We start from the raw sequence: 20,461 nt of genomic DNA, 5'->3' as shown, positions 1-20,461 counted from the left end.
CAAGATTACAATATATCTACTATAGCTATGTACACACACAAATCTCCTCAATATTGCTTCTACTCAGGGCTACTCAAGCAAACAGGACTAGATGGCAAAAACCACTTCCTAAAGGCTCCTTTCTGCTGGGCATCAGCTGATCTTCAGTTCAGCTGGGAGTTGAAATATTTGCATCCCAACAATTTGATGGGAAATGTGAAGAGAGGGACACAGCAGCCTGTGCCCAGCTCATAACCCCTGGTGCAGGTTCTGGTGAGTGTGAGGGAAGGGTTTCTGCTCATGGTGGCTCAGGAAATAGAAAGTCTGAAGGAAGAACTACTGCAGTTCTTAGCTGGTTGTCTCAGTTTAAAACCACAGCTTTAACACTTAGTGGAACATCCATATCCACCTAAATTCCCTGACAAAAGTGAGTCAAGCTCTGACTCACTTCAGCACAGGAAGAAAAATTTTTGTTTTGATAAAATTAATTTAAATTTTATCCTTTCCTTCCATGGGTCTGGCATTTCACACCAGGTCTCTTATCAAGCCACTACAGAAGAGTTTCTAAATACTCATTCACAAACAGATTGGGCAATTCTTGACAATAAGACAACAAAGCAAAGTTCTAAATGTGTTTAATTGTCTAAAGAGGGAATTGTTTGTACAAGCCAATATGCTATTTTAGCCATTTGCTTATCAGCAATGTTTTCCAAAAGGTACATACCATAATTGAAACCAAAAAGCCTAATAAAACTTATATAACCAAAATGCAAGAACATTTAATTTGGGGAATAAAGATTGTTATATGGAAATAAGTGACTGGTCTAAAATGTAACCACTTAGGTCCAGCTCAGGAAAAAGCTGAGGAATGCTCTGCCTTCTCTGCCATCACCAGAACTGGCTAAGCACAGGTTTACCCGCAGCAGTTCAGCTGCCAGCCTGACTGGAATGTGTATGTTGACACTGCACTGTGTTAACATCACTTTTAAGGTGCAGAGTGTTCCCAGGGCTGCATTATTTATGACGTGGAAATGGGATTTTGGGCAGGAGACTCTGAATTGTGTATTTCTGGAAGTGCTGCTGCCGGCATGCAGCACATCCTATCATTTATGCTCCACTCTCTCACACACTGAGACACCTTCCTGCTTCCAAACACTTTGTTACAAGCCTTGACAGACTCCCACTCGAACACAGAAGGAAAATTAAGACAACGATGGCAGCTCAGATGTGCCTCAGGTGGATGATCTGATGCTTCACCTTTTGGTGTCACTGGTGGTGAAACTGTGGCTTTCATTTGGAGTGTGGTGGTTAAACACAGAAAGCAAGCAAAGCTACATGTTTTGACTTAATAAAAAGGAAGCTGAAAACTGTGAAGGTTCACAAGTTGCTCTAGGGTACTCCTATGCTCCAGTGAGAAATCTGCATTACTGAACTGCTCTTAGCACTCCTGAGGGATTACAGAGAAGAAAATCCTTTTTTAAGGATGGCTTGAAAAAATAATCTAATGCTTTTGAAGACATTAGATATTCTCATCTGATTTCCTTTCTACACAAATTCTCATTGAAAAGTAAAGGATGCAAGTCACAGCAATTAAGAGTTCCCAGTATAATAAGTGCATTTTAAAAACTCAGCAGTATCTTCTGAATTTTCTTCCTCTCTTTGGAGAGTGCATGTTAATACACCTCTTCTTGTTGTAGATCAACTTAGGTTGCACCCTGCAAGCAATGTACACCTGAAGATGTCAATACAGTTTGCTTGCCTTAATTATTTTTATGTCCCCAGAACACTCTGTGGATCAGGTTACACATTCTTTACTCTTTAACAATACCCAGCTTTCTGTGCTCTTCCTCTCCACCCAAACTAGTGGCAACTGCAAAGCTGTGAGAATAGCCCTGCCTGTTCACTGGGTATTTAACTGAAGTTAAACCCACCTATGTACAATGCCAATTCAAGGCAAAAGTTGTAATCCAGTACCTCCCTTGGAATCCATTCCCCAGTGGGAAACTGCAATATGATGTGACTTTTGTATCATAAAAACAGAGAATCACAAAATTGTAACTGCTCACACGACCTAACAGGTGATGCTGGTGTAACCATTTAGCCAAGACTCAGCTCCTGTGCCTAGTGGGTAGAGAGGGGGATTGTCCCTCTGGAGCTGTCCAGGGAGGCCACATCCAGAGCATTCTCCTCAGTTCTGGTCTCCACAACTCAAGAGAGACAAGGAGATACAGGAGAGGGTCCAGCAGAGGCCACAAAGGGGATGAGGGATCTGGAGCATCTCTCCACTGAGGAGAGGCTGCAGGAGCTGGGCCTGGTTAGTTGAGAGAAGGCTGAGAGGGATCTCATTAATGCTGATAAATATCTCAAAGGAGGGCTAAGAGCATGGTGCCAGACACTTTTCAGTGCTGCCCAGTGACAGGATGAGGAGCAATGGCCATAACTAAAACACAGGAAGCTCCATCTCAGCATGAGGAACAGCTTCTTTACCCTGAGGGTGTCAGAGCACTGGGACAGGATGTCCAGAGAGTTCATGGAGTCTCCCTCTCTGGAGACATTCAAACCCAACTGAATGTGTTCCTGTGTCACTGCTCCTGTGACCCTGCCTTGGTGAGGAGTTGGACTGGATGACCTCCAAAGATCCCTTCTAATCCTAACAATTCCATGATTGTTTACCTTAAGTTGAGAGCTAAGAGGACAATGAGGAATTCAAGACAATCAGTACCTTCCCAATATGTTGAGTATCACAGATAGATTAGTAGCAATATTTTTAACGGACTGTTTAAAATACAGGGACTAAAACTGATTCTTCAACTAAAGTTTTAAAATTTCTATGAAGGCAGTGTGTCCATCTCTGGTAATGAGGTAATTACAGTGCTGCATAAGCAAATTATAAGATAACTTTTTTTATTTAAAACAAGATTTTCTCTGTTTTCACTGCTCATCTGACAGTGTTTCAACAAGCCACAGCTTCATGGCTTTCACTTACCTTTGCCATAGCTGAATCGCCAACTGGAAAATCCTTGAGGAAGAAATTCTCAACTACATCCCTTGCAAAGCAGGTCTGTTTGCACACAGGGCAGGAAAGGATACCTGAATTTAAAAAAGAAAAAAGGAAACCACCAGAAATAAAGCAATGCACACCAGCCATGCGAACCAGGAAACGATATAAACCACACTTCAGTATTGTGGCTTTTTTGGATCACGTGGGCAGTTCCAGGAAACTAAGGCATCCTTCAAACCCTAAGTGGCTAGACCTGGTTCAATATATAGAAAAGAAAAACAAGGCAACAAAACTCCTAGAAAAACACCATATTTCAGCTGACTTATTTCCGTGTTTATTGATGATATCTGCACGTCCAAATTCTCACTGGGTTTCGAGATGATTAAAACTGAGCTGCACTTTAGACTGTACCCCCTTGTTACAGATCTATTTGTGCTTTCTGAGATTTTCTGTGCTTCTGGAGCAGCTTTACCCCTCCAGAGATGTACCCCAGCATAGAACACAAACTCCTTAGTACCAGCTTTACAGTGCAGGATGCAATCCAGGTGAAGCGATGGGGGAGTAACGTGCTACAGGCAGAAGCAACAAGTCAGAAAAAAGATAAAGGATAAAAAAAGTTTCATAAGGAAAATTATTACAGTAAATCCAGAGGTGGCAAAATGTGCTCTCCCCCAAAGCAAAGTGAGCAGCAGAACCTGGCTCCAGCCTCATTAATAACTGAGCACAACTGGGGTGAATCTCAGTGTCTGCCTGGGCTGAGAACCAAGAGTTCAAGCAGGTGCCCATGACTGCACACCTGCATTTTTGCACCTCTGATATTCATTCCCTGACTTCTTGGCCTAGGAGCTCTCTTGTATTTGGCTCTGTTGGTTTGGGGTTTTTTGTAAAAGGACACTGCATTTTCCTGGCCACATTCCAGCAAGCTACTGTAGGTGTGCAAACAGTCCTTTAGAGAGGGTGGTGGTGGTGTGCCAGTCTATTTCACCTTATCAAGGTGTATCTTTTCTTTTAATCCAAGTTTTTTACATTCTCTTAAAAGCAGAATTTCCATGCTATGCTCACCTTGCCAAGTCCTCTCTTTATGATAACTAACAACAGTATTTTCAATTAATAGATGGTTTAAACTCGCCTAAAATAAGGTTTTAAAGCAAGATCAATGACAACATTTTACTGTTCCATGTGGTTTTTTTTTCCCTTGACTCAAAATTGTTTGTGCACACGGAGTGTGGCCTGTAAGTTAATTAAACCTTAAGCTCTCTATTACTCTTCACATTACACCATTATCAGAGCCTCTCCTGTTTTCCAGGTGCTTGGTATTGCCTGTCCCTTGGGAATGGCTCCTGCAGTCCCTGCCCAGGGGCAGAATGCTAATTGTGAAATGTCCCCAGTTTCAGAGCTGGGCTAGTGTAGCTTTAACAGCAGCATTCCACATTGACAGGGACACACAGACCCCAACACATCCCTACATTTCTGCTTCTGACAAAAGCACTACTCAGATGTCTGAACACTTTCACTGCCATTCACAAAGGCTTTGAGGAAACGCTGAGATCTGGAGCATCTTTTAAGAGTATCCCTTACCAAGAACCACTTCCATGAGGTTTGGATCTTTATTAGCCCAAATCTTATATAAAAGGAAAAGCATAATTGCTTTGTATTTTCCAAGGTTGCACTTAGAGCAGCACTGTGGTTTGGGGGCCCAAGCAGCAGACCACAGTCGACCCAAACTGTTCATTTTACTGTGCATTTCACACAGCCCTGAGAGGCCATGCAGACATGAAAAGGAGCAGGCTGTGCCCACAGGTGGCTGTGCTACTCAGCCACAAGTCACCCCAGGGGAAAGGGCAGCACAAGCAATTTCCAGTGCTCTGCTCATCAGGCATGCAAAGTGAGCCTTGTTTAAGGGTGTTTGCTGGCAGGAGCTACAAAGGTGCTAAAAATTATCTGATAAAGATGCCCACAATGGCAGAAAGCTGAAGAACTCTTTTTAGCAGTTGCTCCACTTTGCATCCTTCCTATAAGGACTGAAGCTGAAAAAAGATCTGAATTGCCTACAATTTTTGTAGCTAATCACATTTTACATGTTACACCCTAGCACAACACAATTCTCATATATTGGTGGCACTGAAACCTCTCCATGCTTTCCCAAATGACAGAGTAGGAGCCTTTTAGGTGCCTGCTAGCAGCTCTGTTCTCTGGAGACATGCAAAAGCAGGAGGAGACCAGGCAAGCAGTGTTACACTGACAGTGCTTCCTCCTCCTCCTTGTAAATGGTGCTTACTGCAAGCACTGGTGAATTGCAGCACCAATTCCTGGGAGCTGAAACTCTCCTCAAGCTTCCCTGCCAGCCCTGTAGAAGTGGCACAGCTGGAACAGCAGCACAAATAAAAAGACAGACACATTATCTGATTGATAAGCCAGGAAGCAAGACACCTACTCTGCAAGCAGCTTCCCAAATAAGTCTTGTGGGACATGCTCTAATTCTCAGTGCAGTCAGGAGAAATCAGCTCCTGACTTCACAGAGCCACCTGGAGCCCTTGGGGACTGGAACCAGTCTCTTTCCCCCCTAACAGCATTGCCAGCTCTTGATCTGGCTAACAGTGAGAGAAAACCTCCACGATGAGGCCACAGAATACCCTGCAAGTGGACCAAGAGGGAAATGGCCAACAGGTGATTTCCTGAAGTAAGAAAGGCACAACTCTCTCAGTTACTCTCTCATTTATGGGTGAGCATCCACAAATCATTTCTGGGAGCAGCTGCTGACTGGCAAACAAAGGCACAAGGCTTTGTCCCACAAGGACAGCTTCTATCACACAGTACACAAGGTAAAAAAAGGTCACTATTGAAGTCACTATTTGTTGTAGTAAAGTGGAAAAATTATAAGGGAAAGGCTCAAAAATCTGTTAGGCTGTCATTTCTTCTAAGTCAAGCTAGCACTTTGCAAGTTCCCATGTGAAAGCAATCCTGGTGTGAGCAGCTCATTAGCACAACAATCTACTCCTGGGCGAAAAACAACCAGCACCTGTATAAACTGGTTTTACACTGTTAGTTTTCCTTTTTCTATCTCTCACAAACAGCACATACACCTTTCCTGCACATACACCCTGGGGTCTGAGTGACCAATTGATACAGGATAATAACTTGTTACTAACCAATAAAGAAACTGGCAAGAAAGCTACGGACCAATTGGAGTCACACACGATGTCTGTAAAACTGTGTAAAAAGGAGTTCTGTGAATAAAGAATTGCCTTTTTCCACCATGAAGAAAATGGAGTCCCATGTGATTTATTCCCTTAACTATTTCATTATGTTCCAACACTATTCTGCTAGTACAGAATGTTAAATCAAATTAAACCAATTGAATGATACTTCATGGAATGCTTATGGCCTCAGGCATGTTCATGTGAGCTTTAAATTCTGCTAATTTGTTACAAACCAGTGAAGGATAGAATACAGCATTATTAGAATGCATTTAGTTTGATAACGAGCAAGACAATCTTTATAGTGTTTTTAAATTAAAAAAAACCAACTTCAATAATTTTCACGCTTAGAAAACATAAATCATGCATGGAATTCAGTTCTGCACAAAAGCCTCCCTCACATATGTGCTGAGAAACACAATCAACAATTTGAAGGTAAATAACATTACTGGTGATTAATATTAAGGGACATCTAAAAGTGATGCCTTGGATGCACAGCACAATTTTCTCCCAGGTTTTAGATCCAAGTTGTGCTGCTAAAATCAGTGTTGTTCCAGAGATACACATGGAGCAATTTGCACAGGTCAGAGCTTTGTTTTAGACCACCAAGTACAGCTTAGATTGAGTAAATGTCAGAGCGTGTCTCAAATATCCAAGTAACTGTAAATTACAATGATTTCAAATCTAAAATTCCCTTGAGATGAACAGAAGGCAGGCAGAGCCATCAACTTAATTTTTAAAAATTTAAAATTTTTAAAAAGAGTAGTTAAGAGGAAAAATAATGGGGACACCACAGCAATAGAGTATTGGAAGTCCTTTCCTACTAACAGGTGGGCTAATCAAAACCACCCAATACTGAATCTCATAGCTAAAACTTTAATAAAAGCACAGGAGACAAATTTGCATCTTGCTAGAAGAGGGATTGCCTGAGCATGGTGGCTTTGGAGATCACACTTATTCAGCTAATTGGGTTTATTTGATACCTTTTCCCCTTAATGAAAACCTGTGCTCTATGGAAATGCCCCAATCTTTTTCAATATGAATTCCCCAAAGAATCAAAAGTTACCTTGGCATAATAAATACAATCCAAAATGAACTGTGGAGCAATTAAACTGAAATTAAGAAAGTAATTCCATACATATTCACAAGCAGCCACCAGCAGCATCCTGCTGTGCTTGTGCTCAGAGTGCAAACCAGCAGCAAGGCACACTTTCCTGGAAACCCCTTACCTGTGCTCTGGATAAAGAGCCACCCACAGAGTCACCTGTTCTTGGGGACAGGTGGGTGGTGGGAATGCACACACAGGAATTCCCTGGGATCAGGCAGTGCTGCGGTGCACACTGAAGTCACCACCCCTCTCCCTGGGGCTGCTCCCTCTTCTTTGGCCAGGAATTCTGGCCAACCAGCAGGGAAGAAAGGTGCACTGAGTCACTACAGGGCGCAGAGGTTTTTTCTCCTTTTGCCTTTTCCTTGACCTTTACTCTAGGATTCATTCAGGCCTCTGAAAGCTTGTCTTGATTGCATTTTTCCCCAAATAAAAATCCCATAGTCAAAACGAACAGCAGTGTCCTACTTCCCTTCTTGCCTGGGTCTTCCCTCAATCCTCAGACTGGAGCAGAAGGGAAGAGAGGAGCTTTTCCCAGTCCAGGCAGCAGCAGGTCTCACAGTGCCATTCGCTCCCACTGTACCTTTTGCAGACCATACCCTCAATATTTTTCTTGCCTTCCTACCTTGCCACTGCCTCCAAACAACACTGCTCATCTGTTTTAAGAACCTGTACTTTGCAGACAGCTCATTTAAATATATCATGATCAGAGCACTGTGGGTGAAGGGAAGAGTACTCAGAAGCCCTGGAGACTCACTGTTTGTACGTAGGAGAATGATGCAATTTCTGGCTCTGAAAGGCAACTCAGCAAGGAATTACAGGACTCCAACAACAGTTCACATGTTAGGAGATCAGGTACAATTGTGGTGCCTAAAGGGAGGCCAGTGTTGATTTCAAAACCTCCAGAAGCAGCAAAAAGCTGACAGAGATGTTGATACATTCTAATTTTCGTGGAAAAAAAATTGGTAGGAAGGAGGTGGGAACATTTGCATAAATTATCTTTTAGAAGTTCAGTGCCTCCTGCTGTTTAGCACTTGAAATTGTTATTTCTGACATCCCATTTCCCTGTTAAAGAGATGGCCATCAGTTCAGAAAGGCTAGCAAGGATCCTAATGCTGGATTTAAGCCCTGTTTCATTGTGATACACAGAATAAAGCCCTACTTCACAATTATATGCAGGTTAAACTACATATAAGATATTCTCAGTGTATGTGAGCTATCAGCTGCTGAAGAACCTCTGCAGACCACACTGTACTGAAGAGACTCCTGCAAAGTGTCAGCACATGGGGGATGTGGAGGAACAGCCCTAAATCTGAATCCTTCCAGGGCCCCACTGCTCCTTTCAGCCCCATCCCCAGCAGCCCTGTGCATCTGAGCATCACCACAAAAGGCACCAGCACCAGAAAGAGATGTGTAACTCTGGCTGTGTTTATGTGCAGGCACCTCTGAGCCCTGGAAAGCTTCAGCAGCAGATGCTTACCTGGCTGAATTAGTTTGCAGCCCTTTTCCAGCAGTCACCAGGTTTATTTCCACTCTCACACTCCCTTCAGCCAGAGCAACTCAACAGAGGGTTGGGCAAAAATGGAATTTCAGAGGCAGTGGATCCATTAGTCAGACACAGATGCCCAGTGTGGACACTCCAACTCCACACCTGGGATATCCAAAATCAGCTTTCAGGAAAACAAGAAGGTTCTGCCTCATCCCGTCCAAGCCCCAGCTCGGATCTCTCACATCCCATATCCCTTGGTTAATGGAAGCTGCCACAATGCATTGGACCCAGTAATAACAACATTTAGACAGAGTGTCCCTTTGTAAAAGTACCAATAAAGAAAGAGCTAGAATTTCTGAACAGTTTCAATAGTTTCAACTCCATCTACACTGCAACAATCTAATTTCTAAGTGACAGAGCTGTGGATCATTTACAGAAATCATCTCAAGTGCCAACTGTAACCTCTCCACCACCCATGGACACCAAGCACATGAAAAGCCACAGCTCAGTTTTGTTTCAAGGTCTTCCAGTCTGGTCAGGGTTAAATAAAAAGAACCCTCAAGCTGACTGCCTCAGAAATAAATCAATGCAGATAATTTACTTATTATTATCATGAGAATCGATTAGCATAAAGGAACTAACAGTGGAGCTACTACACACACCACATTTGTACTTGGTGTCCACATGTGCACCTATTCCTCTGCTCTTTTTCCTCCAACAACCATCAGAATAATTATTCTCAGAGAGCATTAACTACACCTCAAGCTGCAGGCATAATTTACATTTCCTTGGAGACCCAATTATAGGTTATAGGAAACAGCTCTGAAGACAACCTCCCACTCCACAGTTTCATATTTATATAACTAAACCCCTCAAAGTTTCCCTTGCCTTTTGGGTCTGGCAGCCAAACAGCACAGTGCAAAGGGCTGACTAACTTTAAACCCACTTTAAGTTGACTAAATATATACATTATGAACAGTTTTTCTCTTCAGAACAACCTTTCTCCTTCCCTTTTTAGAGGTAAAACATGCATTTGGTTCTGAGTGGCTCTAATTAAAGCAAAAGGGTGCTCTACTTCAGGATAAATAGATCACTGCATTGCATCACCTGCCTTCAATGAGCGCATCAAAACAAGGTTATTGGGTATCCTGGAGATGCACAGCTCTACCAAGGCAGCTAAACTGCCTCACTCTGAACTAAATCGTGGTTTACAGAACTCTGTAGATGGCTTCTTGTCTACTTATTTATTATTATTTAAATACAGGCTGAAGACAAGCCAAGGCATTGCGTGTCAACACCTGGAGTCTCCTTAAGCCACTGCTCCACACTTCCCGGGCCAAAACTTCATACTGAAAACAAGCCTAGAGCCAAAGCAGTCCTAGAGCTCAATCATTTTCCTGAAATAAACCCCCTGAAGATCTCTCTGATCAACACCTTGCTGACTTTTGGATGTGCCTCACTAACAGTGTTCACAATTAAGGATCCACAGTTACATATATATATATATATATATATATATATATATATATATATATATATCCTACCATACCAGCTGAAGAAAACTGTTTAACTTCATCAGGAAATAATAAAATGCATCAAGTGGACATCTGTCAATACTTGAAGCCACATTGTCTCTCTTTTAAAGTTTGGTTTTCCCCAATCTGTTCACCTTTCTCTAATACACGACCCCATCGAATTTCTTGGCATTAAGCGAACACAACACAAGAATGGACAGCTTTTGAGTTATGCAGAGAATATGGGCAGAAATTACGCAGCCATTTTTTCCAGGATTACTTTTCTCCAACTTTGAGAAGTACAAAAGGGCAAAGAACATTTTTAAATGAAATTACAGAAAGTAATAGCTCAACACACAAGTTCAATACAAAAACATCATACAATTAAATCCACCACTTCACAAAGCAATTTAAAAAGACGAAAAACTACTAACAGCCTTTTACTTTACAGGTTAGGCTAATTACACAATTTCGTCCCAAAATGTTAAGAATTCCAGGGCTTGTATCAGTTAGCAGAATTCCATAAGGTGTTTCAGTACATCTTTTTTGACCTGCCTTGTTCTCAGGGGTCCTAACTGTGATTGAGCAACAACTACCTGTGATTTTTCTTTTCCTTAAGGAAAAAAAAAACCCAAAAAACCCTTTAGCTGAGACAATCTTGCAAAAACATGAGCTTCTTCCAACAATGCACCTCCACTGGTCCTCATTTGACTGCTTCTGGAATGAACATGTTGGCGATATTTAAAGCGCTAAATCAATTTACATCATTGAACATCCCACAGAGAGGAAGGTTTGCAGATGTGGGGTAATTTATTTTGGCATCCACCTCCGGTTCAGGGAGGAGGGATAAACACAGGAATATGGATAGATCTGGTTTTGAATGGATTTAGAACTTCATGAGAAAGAGGTTGACCCAAGAAAGCAAGAACCAACATTGTACCCTGAGTGGCAGCTCACATCTGAGACATTTCCCTCTCAAGAGATGTGAGAACATTGTCTTTGTCTTACTCAAGCCCTCTCTTGAAAATTATTCTTTTATCCATGCAGTAAACAGACTGGAAACATGGAAACACATAACATGCAAATCTGTAGAGGAGGAGGATGTGGATTCCCTGCTAGAGGAAGACAAGGAATAAAAATAGGAAAGCAACACTAACCTGCAAAAAACAAAACAAAACAAAAAAACAAAAAAAAAAAATCCCAAAAAACCAACCAACCAAAAAAACCCAAAAAAATAAGATATATAAAAGAAAGACTGAGAAGCTTAAAGTTCCCTTCATAGAAAAAGCACATGTAGGAGTCAAGCTCACAAAGATAACTTCCTTTTTGCACTCAAATTATTCCCAAACTCTCAGTTCTCACAGTTTGGATAAATTCTGGTGGTTATGCAGCTTTTCCATAGGAGCTCTGGCTGCTACCTCAGGGCTTTTATTCAGAAGTCACCCCAAACACACACAGGAATAAAAGTTCCAACACCAACCCCCATCAGATGTCAAGACCACTTACTCCCAGCTTCTCAGCAGCTTCAGTACAAAACAACAAACTAGAAATGAGTTTTATGTTAGCAGAGCCCTACTTGTAGCAAAGCATACAGAAACCTGCACATTCAAATAGTCTTTTTGTGACAAATGCCAAAATAACTTCACTTGCAAATACATTCATTTTTTCCACCCTCACATCTTGCTTGAGGAATTCACAGTGAGTAAGGAACACATTTTTCTTACAGGCAATATTTCACATTTACTCAGCTACGATGGTTTAGCACTTGCACTTACCCTTTACCACTGGCACCTGCATAGGATCAAACTTAAAGATGACACTGGAAACTGGAATTGTACTGCCCATAACTCAGCAATCAGTGCAGATAAGGAACATTTAGCATCATACCATCAGAAGAGTTCACAAATTTATCCTGCCTGACCTGTGGTGGCTGCAGTTTCAGTCATTGGCTTAATTAAGAGACACAGGTGTTTTGGTTTTGCTGCTTTCCTTGCTCATAGATTAACTGAGTCTCTGCACCTGGTGTCTCACTTCATTTACTGGGTCATCACTGTTAATTATTTCTTTTCTTTAGTCTTGCTTTTTCCCACAGAAGTTCCCTATCTACACAAGAATGAAGAAGTAAACAGAGAAACTTCAGGAATACAGAAATAAACAAGTATTTATTCCATGTTGCTATATACAAACAATTCCTGATCCACCTTAAAAAAATATCCAATATTTTAACAACTCATCAGAACCTGTAGCTGCACTTCATCCAAGATCAGCAAGTGGTAGAAATTCACTTTTCCACTTGGTGAACAGAAAGGAGGAGGAGAGAAACGGCTGAGATGTCAAATGAGGATACATAAAAATTAATGGAGTGCTTTTTTCAACAGTATTTTATTACAGAGAGGTCCCTCAGACTTTAGGCCTACTGTGACCAAGCATTCAAATTTTTAGGGAGACATTACTTGCAATGACTGCCTTGTTCTCTTTCTCTCCTTCTTCTACCTTCACATCTTTTTCTCTCTGTACCCACCTACACATGAACAGCCTTTTCCTGGGCCTTTTCCTTGAGCCTTTGTGTTGTGCCAGCCTTCCAACAGTGACCTCTGAACACTGATTCCATTTGTTCTCAAACCTGAACTAGTCTGGTTTATGTCATCTCATCAGTTCTGATCACCCTCACCTCAGGGAAGGTGTCTTCTCTTCCTACATGTTTCTAAAATCTGCTCCAGAAGAAATAATAATGATGCCTCCTACTCAACTAAAGTTCAAAGCCTGTGAAAATACAAGTTATCTACATGCCTTTGCTCTTCTTATAAATTAGTAATGAGTCTGGAATGATTCCCCACAGCAATTAAGACACATTCAGTAAAATTACTATATTCTGCCATGGAGATTTTATTTAAAAAAAAAAAGTTACACATCTTCTATTAACATCACGACCAAGAACTGTACAAATAACTCCCAGATTCCAAAAGGCACAGCCAAGAAATGCTTCTTGTCCTCACTAGTTTACTCAGCTTGTTAGGGTGAGTTACAGCCACAAGGGTTAAGGTAAGCAACACTCACAACAAGATGAGAGTTTCAGTGCACCAGAACACACATATGAAATAACAATTATTGTTACCTCTGTTAGAAACAAAAGAACTGGGTGGCTTTGTGTTGTTGGCGAGGAGGCACTGAAGGAGGTGAAGGAAGAACAAAACTATCACCACAACCAGCAACACAGAAAGGTCCAGCATGTCAAAAAGATTGCAAAAAAAAATTTGCTCTTGAAGCTATCTTGTAGCATTTATTCATTTATTAAGCTAAGGAAATCAAATATTCATAATGTCAACTTGGTAAGTGAAACATTCAGCCCATTCTGAAAAAAATGTTAAAATGCTGCCTTTGTTATTTCTTTTCAAGACACTGCTGTTGGATGAAAAATATTACAAAGGTGGTTTGTTCCCAATCCACTTTCTGCTCACACAAATTTTCACTCTCCTAGTTTATCAATTTAAAGTAGTGCTGCAGAAGAACAGGCTTCAAAAACTGCTTCTCAGTGCATCTCTTTCTATAATACTGCATAGCAAAGAGCACAAGCCAGAGGTTTTTAAACATTACCTTCATAGAGCACTTCATACTCAGTGGGAACACAGCTGTATCCTTGGATCAAACCTGGAAGGCATTCCTTGCAGAAGGAGTGGAGGCAGGGGAGCATCCTGGGCTCCCTCCTCCGTAGCTCCCATTTGCACACCAAACAATTCCACAACAGATCCAGGGTCTCCATTCCTGCTGGCTGAAGTGTGGCCCTGAAAACATGAAGAGTCACAAAATGGCTCATGGCAAGCCCTGCACCTCACAAAACACTCAATCTCTCAAGTGCAAACCAGAGGGCAACACGGGATGCACGATCAAATAAACATTCATGTGGCCCCTGTGGAAAAAAAAAGTTCCTTGCAGCTGAAAATCACATACCTGCTTTACAGAGGAGAATATCTTTGTAGATTGTTGTGCAGGAGAGCGTGGTTTAAGGTTTACAAACCATGATCCCACTATCTCTCTAGTATTTGCAACTTCTGTAGAAACTGAACTAATCTGTTCTATTGATCTCCTTACAAAGCTGAATTGTCACACGCTGTACACTTCCTGCTAGAAGCACTGAAACTGTGCCATTAAAATGATGAGATTGTCTGGCTGCTTTTACAATTTCACTCAAATATTTTACAGTTTTCATGTAAAGAAGATAGTACCCACAAGTCCATCATTTCACAAATGCATCTTAGAAAGCTGCTTTGAAAAATGTACAGCATCTTCTGACAATCTTCTTTATAGAAAAAACACTTTGCAGTAATCAAATTTTAGCTATTAGGACAACCACAGATCAGATTATAGCTTCCTAGTGTTCCTCCCACCAGCCTAAGCTCCCCAAGGTCAACTGAGAGTTTTGCAGTTCATGTTTCATCCTCAGCTCTGAGATTGTCAGAGATGTTGATCGGATACAGACTGCAAAGGGCAAATCCTGCAAGTTGTAGCAGAGGAGAAAAAGCAGATAAAGCCTCATTTCCTCTGGAGCCTCTCTTCCAGCTGATCCAGCCTCCTGGCACCAGAGTCCCATGGAGCTGCTGATGGCCCTGGCATGGTGGCCCTGCTACCAGCAGGATGGAACTGAAGCTACAGGAATGAGCTTCAATCTCCAGATTTCTCCAGCACAGAAGAGCAGCAGCTCTAATCTTAGGGCTATCTCTTCTCCTGAGGGATTCTGTGTTCTGGTAGATTCCAGTGGAAATGGTTAGTAAGCAGATCTGGGTTTGGGTTTTTATTCTGCAATGCAAAAAAAAATTATGAATGTCTCAGAAATTAACAACCAGTAGTTTTTTAAAGCATTGTATCGTGAAGTCTTCAATATTTAAAATATTTTAGAAGAAAAATGGACCCTATGTTAAAGTCTGCATCCTATTGCATACCCAAGACCCATTCAACTAGGTAGATACCCACCAACTTGACTGACAAATTACTTAGATAAATTCAAACCTACCACTAAAACTTCAGATTCCAATTCCAAAACCAGAGGACCCTTTGGAGATGAGCTGTGCCAGCTGTACCTGTGGTTTAATTAACATTTTATCAGTGCTTATTACACAAGCTCACTTTTTACAGTGCATCTTTATCAACCATCTATCAGGGGCAAATGTCACTGAAGCAGCACAGCCTCTCACCTCATTTCATCTCTCTCATTTCTTGCAGCTCCTGTTGCTAAGAAGATAAAGTTGCACCTACAAAAACATGTAATGTCTTGCAGTAGGAAGCTGAGGTCTGAAATTACCACAATGTTGACACAGAGAAACCACAGCCCAAAGCATCCATGCACAGAGAACCAGTGCAAACAAAGCCCGATACTGGGAAATGCTCTGTCACCTTACAAGCCAAAGCTGGGGCTGGATGAGAAGCAGGCTACTGTACATTTCAATTTAGGCCTTTTGAACAACATGCAAAACTGAGTAGAAGTTTTTTGGTAGGAAGGGGAAGAGTAAGAGTGAAAAAATGTGTTTAAAATTTAGTTCTGAGGCAGGTATGCACAGTAGTAGTCAGGCAGCTGGAGGAGGAGAAGGCTGATGATTGTAACGAGCTACAAGAAGGCCCAGAAAGAGAATCCAGGGAATCCCAGGCCTGACCTTGGTGCTGGGGAAGGTCGTGGTGCAGATCAGCTCGAGCACCATCAAGTGGCACTTGTGCAACAGCCAGGGCATCAGACCCAGTCAGTGTGGGCTCATGGAAGCAGGTCCTGCCCAAGAAACCCAATCTCTGACACGGTGACCCCCTTGGTAGTGAGGGAAAGGCTGTAGCTGTCTGTCTGTCTGCCTGGACTGCAGGAAAGCCTTGGACACCACTTCCCACACATTCTTCTGGAGAAACTGGCTGCCCATGGCCTGGAGGGGTCACTGGATAAAGAACTGGCTGGATGGCTGGAGCCAGAGAGTGAGGGATGGAGCTACATCAGCATCACAAATTAGGAAACAGCAGTGCCAGCAGCCAGTGAGACACAGCTCCCAAACTCCTCTGTATTCTGGAACAAACTGCCCACTTATGCCATAGCTACTCACAAGCAGCAGGACCACTGCTGAGATGAACTATTTTATAAATGGAATGCACGTCAACCTCACCCTAAAAGCCCTCTAAATTTAATTGCTGCCAAACACTAGAAGTTGATTACCAAGGATTCTGTCACACACATACTTGAAGTCATGTGCATCAACTTCAGCAGCAAGCATAAAATAAGTGACAGCATCTATAGGCTCTTGGTCTGACACTTGAGAACCAGCTCACTGGCTTTGGTTATTTGTTATTTAGTCATTAGTTACTGTTTCCATTAAATCCTGCTTTGGCATGCAGGGCTAAGTCTTGCAGACACCACAAGACCTGCTTTGATGTTACAACCAAGATTATTTCAGGTCATCATTTCAAACCAATACATTAGCACTGCACACAGAGGGTTCTAGAGCTGTGCCACTGCTTTTCCAGCTGTAAGGAAGGTTGAGGATAGCTGGCACCAATTGTCCCCCAGCTGGAAACAGCAGGAATTGCATACCCAGCCTGGGGAGGGCAGATTGCAAATGTCAATTTACAGTTACTGGTACACTGCTGTCACTTTGCATTTCCTTGTCCACAGTCCTGCTGTTCCATTCCCACAGGCCAGGGCACCATCCCCAAAAACTTCCCCTGGATGCCATTTTAGTGTTCAAGAATCCCCATCAAAATCACATCAAGTCCTCTTCTCAGACAGCTGTAGAAAGGATCACTAACAAAAGAGCAGCACAAATACAGAACATAATTTTGCCACCCTATAAAGACAAAACAATGAGATATCTGCACATGGCAGGTACTGAACACCGTAGTCAGGCGATTTCAAAACAAAGTGAGAAGCAGCCAAACCACTGATCAAATATTACGCAGGTAACATTAAGTGTGAACTGTGTCTGAAGATGTCAGGAAAGAAAAATCAGAACAACCCAAACTTCTGTAAACCAGCTCATTTTATGCATTGTTTATTCAAAAAATTTGAATAAAACAAAAACTTTTATGCCACAAGCACACAGGCACCACCAACTTCTTTGATCTTCTCCTCTGCTCTTCTACTGAAGAACTTGGCTTTCACAATGACAGGCTGCTTGGGCAGCTTCCCCTTGCCCAGCACTTTGTAGTAGCCCTAAAAAGATTTAAAAAAGAAGTTCAGTGTTTGTAATCAGCTTGCAGGCTCTTACATTCAGGTCTGTTAGCACACACCGGTTAAAAACAAAACCATGATCACCATGACCTTATGCAGTCAATTCATTACATTAAAAGGACAACCATGACATGAAGACAATTAACAAAACAGCTGCTGAAGCCACAGGAGGTGAGAAGGGGCCCTAAGCGGCCAGCAGAGGCAGAGCAGTGTCCCTGATTCGGTGGCTGGCTGAGACACAGGACATCAGAGCCAGTGAATATGGATCAGGTGTTCCTGTCCGAGAACTATAGCACACCAAGACAACCAAACATGTGGAGATGTGACTCTAGTCTCGAGGGTGACATGGTGTGAGACCGGTCCCACCATGGTTTTGCTCCTTCAGGAACATTCCAAACCAGCCATCCTTCACCTTCACCACCCAAAGGAGGGCAGTGCCTGTTCACAACACACACCAGCAGGACAAAATGTCCTTACAAGGAAAAATGCAACACCCAATATGCTCCTGTAACTACTCAGAGGCCAGGGATCTGTCTGGTGAGCCTCTGAGCACAAAGCACTGGAGCTTACGTGCAGCTGAGCACCTCCCCAGCGGGACAGGCCCAGCCAGGCTCCCCTGGGAGGGCAGCAGGGCCAGGGCTCAGCCCCAGCAGCACTCACCGAGCGCACGACGTCGATGACCGGGGCCAGGCCGGCCTCGTTCTTGGCGTAGTTGAGCCTGGTCTGCTCACTGACCAGCGTCCACAGCTTGTCCAGGTTCACAGTGGGACAGAACTTCTGGTTCCTCTTCAAGTGATAGTGCCTCATGCCCACCTTCCCAAAGTAACCAGGGTGACTGTGGCACAAACACATTCCAGAGTAGATCACAATTTAACTCATCCTGAACAAGCAGAACTCTAACACTGAAACAAGCATCTTACAACATCAGAGTATCCACAATGTCACATTACCCCCTTTTTCATATTAATATGTGTAGAATTTAGGTGCAATAATGATTAGTATCCAAACCAAGGAACAATTACTTTCTATTTAAGTGTTCCTTCTCCCTTGGGCTCACACCTCAATCCCCCTCCCTGTTGAGGCTCTATTTCCAGGGAAGCCCCACCTCCATGGACCCAGGGAGGCCTACCCTGCCTGGGAAGCTGTGGCATTGCTGTCACTAACCCGGTGACTGACTGGGCCAGGCAGGGCACAGCCAGTGAATAGAGATTAGTGGTTCCTGTCCGAGCACTCCAGCACACCAGGACCACGGGCAGGGCCCAGATGTGACTCTATAGTCTCGGGAGTCACAACATCCCTCCCCTTTACCTGGTGCAGCCAACAGGATTGAACACCACATTCTGAATTTGCTCTGTGTGCACTGCTAAGCAGGGACCACACTCTAACAGGCAAATTTGGCCAGCTTTACCTAATGCTACAGTGAACTCCCCAAAATCCCTAGTGAAAAGGTTTTTGATTTTAGGGTAAGTGGGGACATGAGCAGCTGTAATGCCACACTTCCCATTAAAGGAAAAAACACACAAGATTGCAGAAAACTTTGCTTATTCACATATAAAAGTCAGTTGCTTCTACTTTATGAGCATACATGTTTAGTAGATATTTAAAACGTTAGCTTACTATTTATCAAAGTTAATCCTGTGATGGTGCAAACCACCAGCATTACCACGTCCTCCAGGATGCTTCCTGTGTTTGCCTGAGAAAAAACATTTTAAGCTTGTTACATTGATATTACACATAATACTTAGAGATACTCCCCATGTCAACTTAAACTAACTATTTTATCTTGTGGTATGACAAGGCTGGCATGGATAGAGTTGAAAGGGAGACTGCACTGCCCTGGAAGTTGAAGATATCGCATACCCAGTACTGATGGGCTGAGCAATGCTGAAGTTAGAAACCCAGGGAGTCTAAAACGTGCAGGACATGATCACGCGGCACGCTGCGGCCTTCAGCACCGCTCGATATTCCTAGGGTGCCCGGCACGCACAGCCCCATTTTTACGGATCCGGGAAGGGCAGCAGCAGAATCCCCTCAGCGCCGGGGAAGCCCCGGCGGGGCCGCGCCGCCGCAGGCCCCAGCGCACCCGCGGCCGCCTCTCCACTCACCCACGCGGCCGTGGCCGTGGCTGACGTGTCCTCTCAGCTTCCGCGTCTTCCTGAGCCGGGAAGGCTGCGGGGAAGGGGGAGAGCGGCCGTGAGCGAGGCGGGCAGAGAGCGCCACGAGAACCCCGCGCCCGTCCCGGGAACCGCGCAGCCGGGCGCCATGGCGGACTGGCCTCCCCGCATTGCTCCCGCCCGCCGCGGGCTCAGAGCCGCGCCTCCCCACCACCCTCCGCTACTCTGCAGTCCCGTCCCGCCGCGGGAGCGAGGGGCGGCGGCCGCAGGGTCAGGGTCCCGGTCCTATCCCGATCCCATCCCATCCCAGCCCATCCCCGCCGGCCCGGCCGCAGCTCCCACCATCTTGCCGGCGTGCGCGAGGGAGAGAAAGGGCGCGGCTCTCGCGAGAGCGGGCAAAGGAGCGCGGGGCGGGACCGAGATCTCGCGAGGCTTCGCTGAGGCGGGAGCGCCGGGCGGAGCTGTGAGGGGCCGGGCCCCGCCCACAGTCCGCACCGCTCCCCGTCTGCTCCCGGCGCGGAAAGCGGAGCTTTAAAGAGAATTTAGCAATATTTGGAAATTTGGTCACTTTATTAAATATCCATAATAGTGGGAAAATGAACACTACGTCCTTAAACACCATTACTTGCCACACTGGAGTGTGAATTCCTGGAGTGTCACTGTTTCTTAAGTTTGGTTTCTAGGGGTTTTTTAAATGGATTTTATGCTGTTAACATTTTAAACAAAACTTTACCAATTTTAAACACAGGCCTCAGGATTAAAATTTGCCAATTTTAAACACAGGCCTGGATTTATTTTTCTTTAGAATTTTCCTGGTGCATTTACAATGTTCCATGCCCAGGAACACCATTAGTTTTAACAACTAAT

At 43.6% G+C, this 20,461-nt stretch overlaps 2 protein-coding genes and 2 non-coding genes across 4 annotated transcripts in view; all 4 read right to left on the bottom strand.

Annotated features, from left to right (window-relative positions):
* TRIM66 (tripartite motif containing 66) overlaps positions 1-14,456 on the bottom strand; it is a 44,955-nt gene extending 30,499 nt beyond the window's left edge. The window contains exons 1-2 of the mRNA XM_066552832.1: positions 13,880-14,456; positions 2,966-3,069 (exon numbers count right to left, since the gene is read on the bottom strand). Of these exons, the coding sequence (XP_066408929.1) occupies positions 2,966-3,069; positions 13,880-14,099 (324 nt within the window). The 5' untranslated portion in view covers positions 14,100-14,456. The remainder of the gene's footprint in view (positions 1-2,965; positions 3,070-13,879) is intronic.
* Positions 14,457-17,285: 2,829 nt separating this feature from the next.
* RPL27A (ribosomal protein L27a) lies at positions 17,286-20,001 on the bottom strand. Its single transcript, XM_066552839.1, has 5 exons — positions 19,937-20,001; positions 19,586-19,649; positions 19,098-19,173; positions 18,141-18,315; positions 17,286-17,462 (listed from the first exon to the last, which is right to left on the bottom strand). The coding sequence occupies exons 1-5, from the start codon at positions 19,937-19,939 to the stop codon at positions 17,334-17,336; spliced, it is 447 nt and encodes a 148-aa protein (XP_066408936.1). The 5' UTR covers positions 19,940-20,001; the 3' UTR covers positions 17,286-17,333.
* On the bottom strand, positions 17,688-17,819 carry LOC136558540 (small nucleolar RNA SNORA3/SNORA45 family). Its single transcript, XR_010783910.1, has one exon. It is a non-coding gene; the product is annotated as a small nucleolar RNA SNORA3/SNORA45 family (small nucleolar RNA).
* On the bottom strand, positions 18,632-18,764 carry LOC136558539 (small nucleolar RNA SNORA3/SNORA45 family). The gene has a single exon (XR_010783909.1). It is a non-coding gene; the product is annotated as a small nucleolar RNA SNORA3/SNORA45 family (small nucleolar RNA).
* Positions 20,002-20,461: the final 460 nt, after the last annotated feature.

This window comes from Molothrus aeneus, chromosome 6 (assembly GCF_037042795.1).
Source record: "Molothrus aeneus isolate 106 chromosome 6, BPBGC_Maene_1.0, whole genome shotgun sequence".
Classification (NCBI taxonomy): domain Eukaryota; kingdom Metazoa; phylum Chordata; class Aves; order Passeriformes; family Icteridae; genus Molothrus; species Molothrus aeneus.
Note: the sequence above shows the minus strand (reverse complement) of the source record. Positions and strands in the feature narration are given on the sequence as shown.

Excerpts from the sequence above, each read along its gene's own strand:
- RPL27A (XM_066552839.1), bottom strand. Across the intron at positions 19,174-19,585 it reads CCACGGCCACGGCCGCGTGG|GCAAACACAGGAAGCATCCT; the intron begins GTGAGTGGAGAG and ends GTTTTTTCTCAG. Across the intron at positions 18,316-19,097 it reads AGGATTAACTTTGATAAATA|TCACCCTGGTTACTTTGGGA; the intron begins GTAAGCTAACGT and ends TTTGTGCCACAG.